Source organism: Chionomys nivalis, chromosome 3, assembly GCF_950005125.1.
Source record: "Chionomys nivalis chromosome 3, mChiNiv1.1, whole genome shotgun sequence".
NCBI lineage: Eukaryota > Metazoa > Chordata > Mammalia > Rodentia > Cricetidae > Chionomys > Chionomys nivalis.
The window spans coordinates 6800293-6816444 of record NC_080088.1 but is presented as its reverse complement, the minus strand read 5'-3'; the positions used below and the strand labels follow the sequence as shown (position 1 = coordinate 6816444).

Below are 16152 nucleotides of genomic sequence, written 5' to 3'. Positions count from 1 at the left end.
TGTGCCTTGTTATATGCTACTCTTATTGTAGATCAAGTGCTAACACAGAAAGGCTCATATAGCTCACCAGGACTGAGGTTCCGCTGCTGGCCTCAGACTTCACCAGGTCCCACTCTGCGCTCTCCAGGACTCTCAGGTGCATCAGCCTGGGGGCGGTTTGGGTAGCTCATCTTGTTTAACCACAGCCTCAAGTGGATGGTCTTGCCCAGCAAATACCCAGGTCTTTTCAAGTTCTGAGTCAGGTGTTTGTTATGGATTAATTATTAGAGACCTCAGACCTTTCCCGAGGGGTCGTTTGTGTTCATAGGATAAGCAGCCTCCTCAATAACTGTAGAATTTTGCTGTACTCTGTTTTCCTGAGACCTTTCCCACTTTTTTTTACAGGTGATCAAGCAAGGAACTTTTTTTTCCAATCTGGGTTACCTCAGCCTGTCTTAGCGCAGATATGGTAAGCTGAACATTTGTATGAGCAGAATATAAAATATAAAATAAAACACTGTCTTTCTGTATTTGTTTGGAAAAACAATTTCTTACGTAGAAAGAGCGTGCAGGTCTAGCCTGGACTATCCTGTCGCTTCTTCTCAGAGACTCCTTTTGAGAGGTGTACTGTGCACAGACATTCAGTTGTAACCGGGACATCCAGACTTGGGTAGTTTCCCACATCGGTGTTGGCTCCGTCATGTCACTCACACTCAGTCGTGTGCTCCCCGTCTTCCCTTCTATGGAAGTCTTTCCCTTTCACTTGGAGAATTAGTAGTACTAGAAGAACTGGTGCTTCGTACAGTGCAGAGCAAGTGTTGATTTCTGCTGAAGAGTCTGAGTAGAGCAGGCTGTCAGGTACAGTTTTGGGCTCCAGGGTCCCAGCTCTGGGGGCAATGCTGGCTCCTACCAGGACTGTAACTCCATGCTCTGAGTGTGTTGGTGTTACGGAGAGCACTTGATATAAATAAGGAGTTTGTAGTCCTAGGTGTAGCACTTTCTGTCTCTGCTATTGGGCACATTTATTTGCCATTTTTGATCTTGGTTTTTAATCTGGATAATTGGCATGTTTGTATTTTCTTTACAAACTTGAGTGGATTAGCAGAAAAACTATACATGATGGATTTAATGTGTGGCTTGACGCATCATATCATAGGCCGTCAAAAGAAAACTCAGAAAGGTAGGTCTTACATCAGAGACTGGGTCTTCCACCCTACTTTACTTCTCAGCTACTTACTGGGTCATATAACATACACACTGCTGTATCGGGTATCTCCAGATGGAAAGGCAATAATGCCAGAGTCCTGTGCTGCCTTTGGTTGCCTGCCATCTTTTTTCCTGGTTGTCAGCATTTTGGTGCCAGTCTCTTTCCTTCTTCCCACTAGTGAGCTTGCTTCCATGACACTACTCCAGTTCTAACTGTCCATTCGAGTAGAGGAGTAAAGGCTCCGAGAGACAGGAAGTGCATGTGCAGGAAGCCACGGCAAGCGGGCTCAGGAGCTGTGTCCACTCACTAGGGTGTCAGAATTGAGATGCACTCGTGTGCCATCTGTTTGGATCCTCACAGGCTTCCTTTGGGTTCCCTCCATTAAGGCCGTCTCTAGAACCTGCTTTCCAGGGCTCCCGCACTGACTTGTGCTTGTCTGATGACACAACCAACGACACAGGTCTCACTTGTGGAGCGTCTTCCCACCAGGCCCTGGTCCCACCAGGCCCGCTAGCCCAGGGCTGTGGTCCTGACACTGGGGCTCACACAGGGACGAAGACAGAGACCGGAAGCCTTGCTACTGGGGATTGAACCCAGCCCCTGAAGGCGTGCCGCCCAAGTGCTCATGTCGGATTGTGCCCCTGTGTGCCCACCTTTTAAATTTTTATTTTGGCCGGGCAGTGCTGGCGCACGCCTTTAATACCAGCATTCCAGAGGCAGAGGCAGGTGGATCTCTGTGAGTTTGAGGCCAATCTGGTCTACAGAGTTTGTTTCAGGACAGCCAGGGCCACACACAGAAAAACCCTGTGTTGAAAGACCTAAATAAATAAATAAATAAATAAGCCGCCCTATTCTCACGCAGGGCCTTGCTTAAGCTGCCCGGAGTAGCCTTGAATTTTAGTCTTCCTTCCTTAGCCTCCTAAGTAGCAAAGATCACAGGGCTATGTCTGTCCTCTCTGCCCTCTTCTTCTTAACACCAGGGTGAGATGGGAATAATTCTAAATATTTTAGTTGCCAAAACGGTATCTGCCAGTTTCCTTCCCGTTCCTTCCTGGGAGGGCGATTTCTAGGAGCGATGTCATTGTTGGCTATTGTTGTAATCTGGCATTACATACTCTAACCTAACTCCTTCAGAGAATCCAGCTTTCCTCATCAGAGTCTTCCCTGGAAATCCGACTGTGGAGACACGCAGTTCCCAAGATTGAGTAGGTCATAGTTCAAGGGTCCAGGAACTAGTTAACTGGAATACACTTTCTACAAAACACCGCAACGGCTTCTGAGATAGTCTGCTCATTAGCCCTACAGCCAGCACCACCTGGAGACAGGAGGCAGGCCAGATGCAGAACTCACTTTCTCCTCAGATCAGAGCCACGAGGATTGCCTGTGGCAGAGTCCATCCAGGGAAACACATGAGTGTAAGAATGGGAACGCTGTCATTCGTGACAGTTTTTAAAACAGACTTGAAGAGTTAAGTACCACTGTGAGTTACTGAGTAAATGGGTATTGGAGCCGGGCTCAAAGGCAGCTTACTTCTCTTAGCTCAGCTTCTTAGCAGGTCTCGTTTCGTGAAATTTCCAACTGCTTTCCAGAGCTGCTGCAGAGGGACTGAGTTCAGTTCCTAGCACCAACACTGGACTGCTCACAACTGCCTGTAATTCTAGCACCAAGGAATCTGAGCCCTGTGGCCTCCAAAGATGCTGGTGCTCATGTTCACACATGCACAAAATACATCACTTTTTTAAAAAGTGAAACCACACTGAGCAGCATGATGGTGCCTGCTTATATTCAAAGCACCTTGAAGCTAGAAAATCCGGAGGCTCCGGAGTTTAAGGCCAACCTGGGCTGCATGAGATCAGCCTTAAAAATGAACTCCTGCCCCTCTGGAAACCGACATTTAAAACTCTCCATTAAGGGGCTGGAGAGAAGGCTCAGTGGTTAAGAGCACTTGCTGCTCTTCCAGAGGACCTGGGTTCAATTCCCAGCACACACAGGGTAATTTACAACTGTTATTCCAGTTCCAGGGAATCCAGTGCCCTCTTCTGACCTCTGAGTGCAACAGCCATGTACATGGCACACATACATACATACATGCAGGCAAATACTCATACACAGTATAATCAGTTAATTAAAATTCTCCAAAGCCCAAAGCCGCCATTGAATGCTCAAGCCCAGTATGGTCCTGCTCTTGCTGTCTCCCCTCCTCCCAGCTGTTACCTCCCCTCCCTTTCTCCCACAGCATCTGCAGTGTGGTCCAGCTCTTGCTGTCTCCTCCCAGCTCTTACCTCCCCTCCTTCTCTCCCACAGCTTCTGCTCCAGAAGCTGAGCCCTGTGTTCTTCACAGGGCAGGTCTCTCCTCGCCTTGGGACCACTGTAATGGTGTTTCTCCTTTTTGGAGTTGTAGAACCCACATAACTGCTCACTGTCTTGTCACCCTGCAGAGATATGCTCTTTGATGACTTTGTCCCCTCTCCCAGTCCCAGCTCCACTTCTCAGTGGTGAAGTCTCCATCCCAGGGCCTTGAGCATGCTGGAGAACGGGCTTTGCCCTGAACCACAAACCCAGCCCTTCTCTCTGGTCGTAGCCATATCTGACTTGTTTTAAACGAAAAGACAGAGAACTGGTCTGTCTTTAGTTCCTAGTGCTCACACCGTAGCGGGTGCGCCCATACTTAATGTTTTTATTGAATAAATGACCACACTGCTTTAATTCTCCTTATTGCTTGGCCTTAATGGGCACCAAATGGCAGATGAGTAGCCTGTGACACATCTGTGTGGAGCAGCGACCTCCTGAAGACCTCTGCAGGTCTCATTAACAAGGTCTGAAAGTAGCATTGTACACAGGGCATACTGAGAAGTCCTCGCGGTCCGCTCTTCATTCCGTCTCCCCGCTGACATCGCTGTTCCTTGTCATGTTGGCTATGGTCGTGGTAAAAAGCAGGCACGGAACATAGACTGTTGTGCTTAGGTGTAGTTTCTGGGGACACGACACCGCTCCGTCTTCTCATCTCCTCATTTCTACAGCTCGTGATGTCAGGCGTGCGGTAGTGCTTCTATCCCGTGTCCCGTGTTTCCTCAGGCAGGTCATTTCCTGTGCATTGTGATTGCTGATAATGTAGTGATTACAGATAATTCTGTGATGAGTAGCTCTTAGCTGTGTGTTTTTATGTCGTTGGAAATGTACCTTCAGACTCAATTCATAAGCATGGAGTTGCTGGCTCTAAGTAAATGATTATGTGGTTTCCTTCCATGTGGAGTTGTAGGAATTTTCCCAGCCGTGTGTCTGAGTGGTGTATGATTTGTTTGTAGAAGAAAATAAGAAAAGTGTACCATTGGTGTGATAGTTACTTGGTAGTTCTGTTTCTGTGATAAAACACCATGATAAGGCAGCTTAGGGGAGGAAGGGTGTATTTTGTGCTGACAACAGGAGCCTGTCACCGTCACATTGGGAAACCTGGCAGCCAGCACCAGGCATGGCATCAGGCACAGCTGAGGGCTCACACCTGACCACAAGCAGGAAGCAAAGAGACCACAGAGGAGTCTTGTGAACCCTCAAAGCCCACCCCCAGTGACATACCTCCTCCGAGGCCCACCAAACAGGGCTGCCGGGGGAGACCAAACATTGAGATGCCAGGCCCACCAAACAGGGCTGCCGGGGGAGACCAAACATTGAGATGCCAGGCCCACCAAACAGGGCTGCCGAGGGAGACCAAACATTGAGATGCCAGGCTCACCAAACAGGGCTGCCGGGGGAGACCAAACATTCAGATACAGGAGACTGTAGGCAGCATTTACCACTCAGTCACCACACTGGGTGTCTGCATCTCTGCTCCTTCCTCACCCGCCTCTTGTTATATGGCACCACTCTGATACATGGCTGATCTCCGATTTCAAAGTCAGTTTCCAGTCTCAGTGTGCAGCAGTTACTTGCTGGGTTTAGCTTGCGTTTTTACTTCTGAAGTTTTCTAGATTTGATGTTAATATTACCCAGATTTACAGGCTTTGGGAGGAACTGGTGCAGAGCTCATTGGAGAAATAGCTGCAGTTGACTATGAAAAGGATGTCAGAGCCGAAGTATTTTCTTTTTGCCAGAGGTCTTGAGCAGTGCTGTAGAAAGGCAGCGGGGCTCTGCTGTGTCGGGTGCCAAGAGGGAAGGAGTAGAGGGCTGAACTTTGCCGAGTAGCTGTATTTCCAGAACTCCCTCTGGGTTCTCTGTTACTGGAGATTTTTTAATAGTTTTGGTTGTTAAGGGAATATCTTTGAGAACTGTAGACTGGGCGTTCAGCTAGATGTTACAGCTGTGCTAGGCGCCTGCCTTCTTTCTCCTTACCCAAGGGAGTGGAAAGAGGTTTAGAAGCACTAGAGAAACCCTGTCTCGAAAAACCAAAAAAAAAAAAAAAAAAAAGAAGAAGAAGAAGCACTAAATTATTCTAATTAAACTCTTATTTAAAAAGTCTCTTCTCACCTGTGGTAGTAGTGCACACCTTTAATCCCAGCACTTGGGAGTCAGAGGCAGGCGGATCTCTGTGAGTTCAAGGCCAGCTTGGTTTACAAGAGCTAATTTCCAGGACAGGCTTCAAAGCTACAGAGAAACCATGTCTTGAAAAACCAAAAAAAAAAAAAAAAAAAAAAAAAAAAAAAAAAAAAAAACTCCCTTACCCCATGGATCTCACATTGAAATGTTTCTAGTCTCTGGCAACAACTTTCTTCAGGAGGAGTAGAGGGTGGGCATCTGCTTGACTCTTTATTTAAACGTAAATCAAGTGTGCGTGTTGCTGTGAGCGGACTCTTTCTCCCCTGTAAAGCATTTAAAATAGCTGAGCTTGTTAAAAATGCTTTGCAGAAGAAGGAAGGACTGTCACCTTATTGTTATCTTTTAAATCTGAAAACTTTTGCAGAACAGAGCAGCTCAATGGCCACCGGGTCCTGGCGTGAACACAGATGCAAACCCAAGCAAGTGACTTTCACAGTGTGTGTTTGACAGCAGGACCAGAGGCAGGAGATTCACTGAATTGTGCAGTTCTGTCAGCCTTGGTGTTTGTTTCAACAGATAAAGGAAGGCTCACTATCGGCTGGGCAGATGTGGGGTGAGACTTGAAAAGCAAAACTAAACAAAACACAGGAACCTTTCTTCCAGTGACTGGATATGGCTCAGCAGCAGGGCTCCTGAACAACATAGAAGAGGCAATGATAATACCGATGACTAGTTCATGAATCTAAAACGCGCCCCGTGGCATTTCAGAGCCTGTAATCCTAGCGCTTAGGGCTGAAGGAGCAGGAGTTTATGGACATTCTCTGTGTGGTGAGTTGCAGGCTATCCTGCCCTACCCAGAACTCTGTCTTAAAAGCAAATAAAGTAAGTTAGACTGCTTAGCAACAGTCACTACTAAGAATCGTAGTTCTAACCAGTGAAGTACTAAATCCATTTCTCTAAACTCAGAACAAGTGCAAATGCGTTCAGTAGTCGAAACGACCGGTGCTGAAACTGCTAGAAATACGGGAAAAGAGAGGGCGTGTTCTTTGTTTTTCCACTTAGGTTATTGTATTAGTGATATGCTTAGACATTTAGTAAGATAATTAAATCTAGCATAAATAACTAGTAAGAATTCATATGTCTGTTTGAGTCAGGGTCTTATATAGCCTAGGTTGGTCTTGGATTTTTGATGTAGCAAAGATAATCTGGATCTCTTAATCCTTCTACCTGTTTCCTGAGTTCCCTGGGGTTACAGACCAGTGACAATACACCTGACTCTAAAATACTCCATGCTTAAAATAAACCCTGAAGAAATAGAAATGTAGGGAAATAAGCTACTTACAAGTCTGGTAAAAATGATGAAATTCCATAGAATACTTCTGTCAATAAAATTTCATGAGTTGCATGAAGAAAGTGTGATATAGGAAGAAAATACTGTCTGTCGTATTAAAGGGAATAGAAGAAATTGAAAGACATAGGTATTATTTCCCTTGCTGAGCAAACTACTGTGTATATATAGTGCAGAAGCAAACACGCTATAGTGACTCACTGGCCTGCCGTCTTTCGTCTCCCGGGTGTGTGTGTGCACGCACATGGGTGCGTAGGTGCATGGGTGCACACGTCTGTGTGGAAGCCAGAGGTAAACTCTGGGCGCTGTTCCTTAGGAACTGTCCACCTTGGTGGGTTTTTTGTTTGTTTGCTTTTTCAAGACAGGGTTTCTCTGTGTAGCTCTGGCTGTCCTGGAACTCTCTCTATAAGACCAGACTGACCTCAGACTCACAGAGATCCGTCTGCCTCTTGAGTGCTGGGACTAACAGCATGTGCCATCATTGCCTGGCTTGGTGTTTTATCTTATTTATGTGTGTGTATATATGTATATGTTGGTGTGAGCATATGCGACGTGTGTGTGGGGGCTTCCAGAAGAAGGTATCAGTTTTCTTGGAACTGGAGTTATAGGTTAACCTGTGTCCTGAGCTTTTTTCTTTTTGTTAAAGTTTTTATCTGTATGATTGTTTTGCCTGCATGTATATAGTACATCATGTATCATGTGTGCAGTTCTTGAGCAGGTCAGATGAAGGCTTCAGATTTCCTCCAAGAACTAGAATCACAGACAGCTGTCCCCAGCCATGTAGGTGCTGAGAAGTGGACCCGAGTTCTGCAAGAGCAGCCAGCAGTCTTAGCAGCTGAGCCATCTCTTTAGCTTCTGCATTTTGTTTTTGTTCATGAGACATGGTCTTTGATTGGGGTCTGGGCTCACCAGTGAGGCTCAGGTCAGTGGTCAGCAAGCCCAGGGGCGGAGCTGCCTGCCTCCACCTCCCTGCAAGAGAACTGCAAGTACGCGCCTCCAGACCCTTCCTCCTTTACAAGCCTGTCTGTTATGAAGGTGCTCATGCTGATGCTGCAATTCCTTTAAAAGGAGAAGCAGACCTGGGTTGTTTCAGAAAGCTAATCTGGAAATCATAAGAACACTGAGAGCATAGCAGCCTGTATTTTAGTTCAGTGAGTGGAGAACAGGGGTTGATTGAAAGTGTGGTATGTGTCCGGAAGAGTGCTGTGATTGTGAATAACACTGAATTACATTTAGGCTAAAGATTTGAATGTGGTGGCGCACACCTTTAATTCCAGCACTCCAGAAGCAGAGAGCCTGGTCTATAGAGCCAGTTCCAGACCAGCCAAGGATGCACAGAGAGACCTTTCTTGAAAACAAACAAACAAAATGTAACAAAACAAATTAAAGACTGAAAAGTTAAAAGCTGATAAAATAAATACTTTGTGTCTACAGTGTATAATTTCTACACAGTAAAGATCCACACAAAATCAATAGACTAAAACTCACCTTTTTGCAGTAAAATAGTTAATATGCTGTGTATAGGGAATGCTTCTAAACTGACAGGAAACAGAAGTATAATTCACCAGGAAGTCGGGAAAGGTTGGAAGCAAGCTGTTTGCAGAACAGTAAATCCGAACGCACAGGAAGCACCAGGAAAGTGGAGCTCAGGCTCGCAGGAGCAGAGAAACTTGTGGTTTGTGAGGGTCATGGCTGCAGAGGGCCCAAGCTTCTGTCTGAGCTCCTGTCTGAGCTGCCGTCATGCTCCTTCCTGCTCCATGATCTGTATGTTCCAGAATGACTGCCGGCTTCTACAGCCATGCTATTTTCAGGGAGTTTTAGTTTTTGTTGCAGGACAATAAAATGCTTTTGGTTGTGCTGCATGTTTTGTTGCAGGACATGCTTTTGGTTGCACTGCATGTTTTCATCTGTGGGTAAAAGAAGTCTAAAGTGTTTTTCATATTCTCATGAGTGTGCACAGTTGGGTTGGGCCATGTCCTGCCTTTCGCTTCCTTTTCCATAAGAGAAAATGGTCTTTGAAAACTCACTACAAATCCCACATGGGCCGTGGATGCTTGAGGGTCGTTTTGAAACAGTAAGCACACACCCAAGCATAGCTTCAACAATGAGTGTGCAGGGCAGGGCTCTAAAGCAGTTGACTTGGAGAACTTTCCCAGAACGGGATCGCATGCCATGCCATCTCCCGTGGATGTAGAGCCCCACGGAGGAAGTGGATTTAACTTAGCGTCTCTGGAAATGACTTTCTCCAGATCCCATTTTAATAACATTTAATTACAACATCATTCACGTGACACGTTCAGTTGTTTGTAGAATTGTCATAGAATTGTGTCACCTCCACCCCGATCTGATTTTAGAACATTTTTTATTAAAATGAAATCTCTTAAAATGTAAGAAGTCATCAAATTCAGGCTGAAAGTTCCTCAGTGTCTCTGGGTAAAGAATAACAGAGTACAAGGTACCACATAATCACATAAAATGTGCTGGCTTTTCTACCCTGCCCCCGCCCCCAAACCCCGTGGCTTGGTAGAGACGTCTCACTCTTTGTTATTCTCTGTAGGAGCACAGGAGCCACTTACTTTGCCTGTGCCCGAGGAAGTGGTGTTGAGAAAGATGCTTTTGTAGTCCAGTTGTCTTGAGTCTGTGCTGCCGGTTTGCAGGGCACTCGCTGACATGAATAACGACGGAAGAATGGATCAAGTGGAGTTTTCCATAGCCATGAAGCTTATCAAACTGAAGCTCCAAGGATATCAGCTCCCCTCTGCGCTTCCCCCTGTCATGAAGCAGCAGCCAGTCGCTATTTCTAGTGCACCAGCATTTGGTAAGTCTGAAAATTAGTTGGTTCCTATATCTTGTTGTATGTCTTAAAAATGGATATTTTCCCTTTTCTCCCCTCAGAAATAATGAAATTCTGTGTAGTTTTATCTTTAAAAAAGAAAAAAGAAAAAGAAAGACAGCTTTCAGAAAAGTAATGCTGTCCACGTCGACCCTGAGGGTAGAGGTCGTTACAGTGGGAGAGGTTCAGTCTACCTGGGTTTAAGGAACGGGCCAGCGCTCTGTCTCTTGCTTTTCATATTCATTTGGATTTTCAGAGTCTTTGTTTCTCCTTGTATATAAATAGTTCTCTTGGATTGTGATATCTTTCTTTTTTCTTTTTAATTTTTTAAAAATTCTTTTGAGATCACATTTCCCTCTTCCCTTTCCTTCCACCCTCTGATACACTTCTCCTCGCTCTCTTTCAGATTCATTGCCTCTTTTTCTCACTAATTGTTACATGTGTGTGCGTGTGTGCGAGTGTGTGTGTCTCTAAATATGTAAATATAACCTGCTCAGTCAGTAGTGTTACTTGTATGCATGTTTTCAGGACTACTCACTGGATAACCAATTTGTCTACTCTTCCCTGGGGAAGACTGTGTCTTCTGCATTTCTTAGTTGCTGTAGGTCTTTATGTAGATTTGAGGCCTCCTGCCCCCACCCCGCCTTCCACTTAGTATGTCTGTTGTTAGTGTCTTTGTTCAGCTTGTGTTTGGGCAGTCATGTTGGTGAGACTTCATGAGTGTATCTACTGATATTTCCTGTGACACTTTCATGGCAATCTCCCTGATCCTCTGACTCTTAGAATCTTTCTGCTTGCTCCTTTGCAATGGTCCCTGAGCCTTAGGTGCTGGAGCTGTATTAGATGGATCTCTTGTGACCAGGCTCCACAAAAGGCTCTGCCTTTTGATTGGTTGTAGTTTTCTATAATGGTTTCCCCCTTTAATGGTCTCCCTCTGTTGCGAGAGAGTTTCCTTGATGAGGATGAAGACTACACTCACCTGAGGGAGGAGTATAAATATTTAGAATGTAGTTAGGGATTATGCTGAGTTCGTAAGTGACATTGTAGGTCCTTTCCAAGATCCATGACTGACTTGACTTGGGTAGTCGGCTACGTTTCCATTACCACTCAGGATTTCTGTTTTGTTGAGTGGGTCTGAAATCCAACTAGGGAGTTGTTGGTTACCATCAATGTATGTGGGCCACTAATGCACCCTTAGTGACCATGCCAACACTCACCATTATTGTATTGTGGGTTATAGTCAGGTAGGACTGTTGGGGCTTCCCTCCTTTGGAAACTTGCATAGTGCCTTCTGGCACCTAAAAGTTCAAAACCTCTCAACATAGCACCAGTAAGCATTCAAAACAGCCTATGAGGGACATTATAAATTCAAATCATAATACTGTAAATTGTCTTTCTTTGGGGGACCTTTGGCTACAAAGCTGGTTTTTCTAAGAGGAAGGCGTGAGCTTGGGGAGATCTTTAGGTTAACAGGACAAGGATCTATGAGAAGAAACACAAAGCTATGCATGAGTAAAGACAAGGAGGAGTGCAAGTGAACAGCATAGTGATATCCCAGACCGACCAACTTGATTTGTGTTTGCAGTACTCAGCCTGCAGTTAGCTGGCCCGTGCAAGTGGGCTTTGCAGTGAGTCCCTGAAGGTGCTTGCTGCTAACTTTTGTTCAGGACTTATGTGTTAAAACAGCTGGGGTATGTTTGGTTTTGTTTTGGACTCTGCAAGGTGAAGAAAGGATCTGTTGAACAATGATGCCCCATTTCTTTTTCCCCTAAACTATGTGCAGTTCTTTCTCTGTTACTTTGTTTTCCCTTTCTCTGCTGTTCTATTTGACATACTTCTGGGCTCACTGCTTAGTGTCATACATTTATTTAGTGCTTGCACTGCTACCGAGGGAACCTCACACTGCCAGCCTCAGCCTAGGTCTTCTCACCTGCTTCTCGCAACATACACATTTTCCCTAAATGATTCCAGGAAGATAAATGAACCCCGAGGGCGTAAGAAAGGCTGCGAGAACAAAGGTCCATCCAGTTTACGCAGTCAGTCTTTACTGGTATTTCTAGTTCGCTCCTAGCTCAGTGGGAAGAATGATTTAGATTTGGATGGTGGTACTTGCCTGCTTGTATTAGCCTTGTGTGCTTATTTTTGGAGAGGAGTAAAACAGGCTGTCATTGAGTCTTCAAGTGCGGTAGGCGGGTTTGGAATGCAGCCCAGTGTTAGGGAGGTCAGTGTCTTAGTGGGAAGTGTGGTGCGGGCATGTGGAACCAAAGCTTGGTGTGGTGCAGCATTGAGAGCTGTGGCAAAGGAAAGGCTCTGCAAATGGAGGCTAAGGAGCATGGCGGAGAGTGGTCACCGTAGCCAGGGAAGTCTTTCCGGGAGAAGTGAGTGAGCAACCGCATGAGCAGTTGTTCCTGAGATGAGGCAAGAGGAGGGGAGGAAAGTGTTGATGGAGCTTGATGCGTGGGCTGCTCAGTGACCTTCACCCTGTGAGTATCTGCATGGGGACCAGAAGGGGACCAGAGGAGATGGCGGCTGGCCACTTGGGATGCTCCAGCACTGTAGAAAGGAGAATTCTAGCGGTGCAGGAGAATTCCAAGAATTAGGAGTAAGCACCATAGGAAGTGATGGCTTCCAGGCTCAGCCTCCAATAAACATATTTAGGTAGAAAATAGTTCCTTAGCCAGCAGTCCCCGCACTTGGGAGGCAGAGGCAGGAGGACTGCTGTGAGGTCAAGGCCAGCCTGGCCTATATGGTGAGTTCCGGGCCATTGAGAGATGCACAGAGACGGACCCGTCTCAACAGACAGTGTACCACTTGATGAGAGGAGGGTAGTCTTGCTTTGCCTTGCTGGATTGTCGGGATCAGGATCAGGCTTGGGTCTTGCCGCCCTAGGCAGGTGTTCTGTCTCAGGTCTACACTGGGGCTAAAGTAATAAATGAGCTGGACATGGTGGCACAGACTTATAATACCAGCTTCTAGGTGCTAAGATAAGATTGCAAATGTAAGGCCAGCCTGGGGAAACTCTGATGTAAGAAGAGCTTAACATTTGGAGACTTGGAAGATGCTTTCCAGTTGATTTTTTTTAACTGTTAACTAGTTTTGTGCAGTCTTTTTAGTAACAAGTTTGACATTTATTATAAGATTTTCTTTCTCAGCATCACTTTCAAGGTTACTTTCCTCTCTTTAAGATGAAGAATTTGTAGTTCTAGAGACAAGGTGTCTTGGAAGTTTGCCTGCATCAATCTTTCAAAAGTCTTGAAAGACTTAGACTGTTTTAGCATGGTTAGCCTAATTTGAGGCAGCGGCATCGGCATCGGCATGATGCATGTTGATATATGTCGACATAAACTTACCTGCTTCAGGTATGATGTGTGGTAAGTGTTGATGGCGGGTATGGCCTATAAACCGACCCTTTACTGGTCTGTAAATACTAAAGTTATGCCCAGGCTGGAAACTCCTTCCCTTTGTTGTACTTTCTATACCTATAAACATTGTTAGTATTTTTTTTCCCAAATGAAGAGCTCTGCTTGGTGTGTAGCTCAGTAATAAAACATATGGTTTAGCTTGCTCCGGGAGCTGGATTCATATCACACCCCCCACTGCATATAGGGGGTTGAGAGGAGTTTTTCCTCATGTTTAAGTAATGGATACTAATTTATAAATGCAAAAAGAATTAAGAGTGTGAAAATTACTGTCCTATCGCCTAGGGACAATAACCGTGTCACATTTTTTGAGAAGGGATCTCAGTTGGTAGTCTAGGCTCATCTGGACCATACTGTGTCACCAGTACTGGCATCCAGCTCCTGATCCTGCTCCAGCTTCTTGCCGGCTGAGAGCCCCATTTAAAAGGTACAGACGTCCTGTTCACTGTTAGAACAAGGAGCTAGCTACAAGGCAAGCAAACTCCTGCTGTAGCAAGTGACCCTGCCTTAGGAAAGTGAATAATGTTTCTCGACTTTTTGCCTGTGCACATGTGCAAACACACAGGTACTCACACTTGCCACACAGCATACAGGAAAAGCTGAAGAAAGGATCCACGCAGAATAGAGCCACCTAAGTCTGCCACAGTACAGGAGGCGGGGAGAAAATCGTCTGTCGGCTGTAGTCTGGAAAGAGAAGCAAAACAGTAGTTGTCTGCAGAAGGCCTGAATGATCTGGGGCAGTCCGGATTCCACAACCCCCTACTCAGACTGGCTCATCTTATGTTGGGGTCTTGGGTTTAATCTCTGGTACCACAAACAAAACAAAACAACCCAGCTCACCTCAACCCTTTCTGGAGCAGGCCCATCCCAAGGTCAGATAAATGAGGAGAATGAGAGACAAGGGAGGGAAGTGCAGAAGAAAGGGGTGGGCGTGGGACAGAGACCGGAAACTTCAAAAAGCGGGACTTAATACAAATAAGCGACAGAAAGGTTTGAGCCTGATCATCCTACACCAAGTTATTATTAGAAAACCACGCACAGCTGAGGTTACTCCGCCCTGCTGATGGTGATACCACCAGTTCAGACAAACTACAGGATGCTGTGGACCTGATACAGGACTTCAGACACCAACCTAAATGGATTTGAACATCCCAGAAGCGAGGTGGCGGGATTCAGCAAAGAATGAACAACAAACCTTTATTCTAGAAACAAAGGCGAAGCTGTAGGCAACTTCAAAGATACTATTCTTTTATATTTTATAATTTTTTTTAACTTTTTATTTTATGTGCATTGGTGTGAAGGTGTCAGATCTCATGGAACTGCATTTTTAGACAGTTGTGAGCTGCCATGTGGGTGCTGTGAATTGAACCCGGGTCCTCTGGAAGAGCAGTCAGTGCTCTTAACCGCTGAGCTATCCTTTTAAAATTAGAAGAAAATGAAGCAGTAGATATAAAAAAGAATTGACAGCTACTGAAGTTTTTAAAAAGTTGGGTAGGAATTCTTGAAGAATCTCCCACCAGGGAACAAAGCATAGTGTAAAATGAATTCAGGACTGTTATCTTGAAATAGATTTGAAAGGGTATGTCTGATAGTACTAACCTGAAAGAACTAACCCTAAGGTAAATTCTACTATTTTGAACATGCAGAAAAGGAAACCACGTGGTTTGTAAGGGAAAATAGATTAGTTTCAGACATTGACAGCAGTGCATTGTTGCAAAAGAAAACTGAGTGACATATTCAGGATTCTCAGGGAAAGAATGAACCAAAGATTTTTAATGTCCTGAAAAAGGGATTTTTCAAAGGAGCAGAGACAAACCTTGGCCCGCTTGTAAGGTCTCTGGGAGTATGCCAGTCTTCAGTCTGTTCTTTTGTCTGTTCATCCACCTACCTACCTTTGTCTTTCGTCTCTCCTCTGGAAAGGTCTCAAAACAATGATTGGTCCCAGCAACCATGGCATCCCCAGATCACGGACATAACATTCTTTTGCTATAGGAAACCAGAATTTCTTGGGAAGACCTGAAATATGAACTGTCCATGATGAACTTAGACGGTGTGTTCTTTGATAATGGTCAGTTAGGAAGATGTCAGAGAACAGTGGAGCAGCGACAGAGCCAACCTGGAAAGACTGCATTGCCCAGAGGAGGACCTTTGAGCTTCAGTACCGAGCTTAGTAATATAGACGCTTAGTCAATGTATTTTTAAAGCAGTGTCTCGTGTGCTCAGGCTGGACTTGAACCCCTGATCTTCCTGCCTCTGCCCAGTGCTAGGATTATAGGCATGAGCCACCACTCCTGGCTGTACTTACAAGAATATCTCACCCTAGAAAAGTCATGGAGCTGTCAAAGTGGGGACAAATAGGTAAGAGCATGTGTTTTAGTTCCAATGGTCTTCTTTTATTGGTCAGAGCATACTTCAAAGGAGGTACTTCTCATTAACTGCTTACTTCTAGGTGCACAGCATATATTGGAAATGCAGGTAAAATGGCTGATTTTTTATTCCCCTTTATTTTTGGTACCTTTATTTTGTTCTTTCTAAATTTTTTGGCAAATTTTATTATTTTATGAGAACTTGCAAATAAATAAAAACATCACACAAAAATGAATCAAACCCGAAGTCTATCCTCGTTCTGATAAATCGTCTACAAGCTGAGCATATTGTCCTTTCGGTGTTGTTCCCCAAAAGAAATTGTGGGTCATAGAGGAACTGTTGAAACTGGGCCACACGACCAAGAGAATCCAAGGACCCTGTGGTTCTTAACATAAATGTTTGTATTCTCCAGCAGTTTAGCCTGAGGGTGTGTGTGTTAGCCAAGCAAGCACTGTACCACAAGCTGTCCTCTCAACCCTGGAACTGTTCTATGTAGGGATATATTGCATCTGCGACCAGGATTCCTTCC

At 45.2% G+C, this 16152-nt stretch overlaps 1 protein-coding gene across 3 annotated transcripts in view; it reads left to right on the top strand.

Annotated features, from left to right (window-relative positions):
- The window catches only part of Itsn1 (intersectin 1), a 184744-nt gene that overhangs the window by 53608 nt on the left and 114984 nt on the right, over positions 1-16152 (top strand). For all 3 annotated transcript variants that reach the window (XM_057765118.1, XM_057765117.1, XM_057765119.1), the window contains exons 4-5: positions 385-448; positions 9662-9822. In XM_057765118.1, coding sequence (XP_057621101.1) covers positions 385-448; positions 9662-9822 — 225 coding nt within the window. The remainder of the gene's footprint in view (positions 1-384; positions 449-9661; positions 9823-16152) is intronic.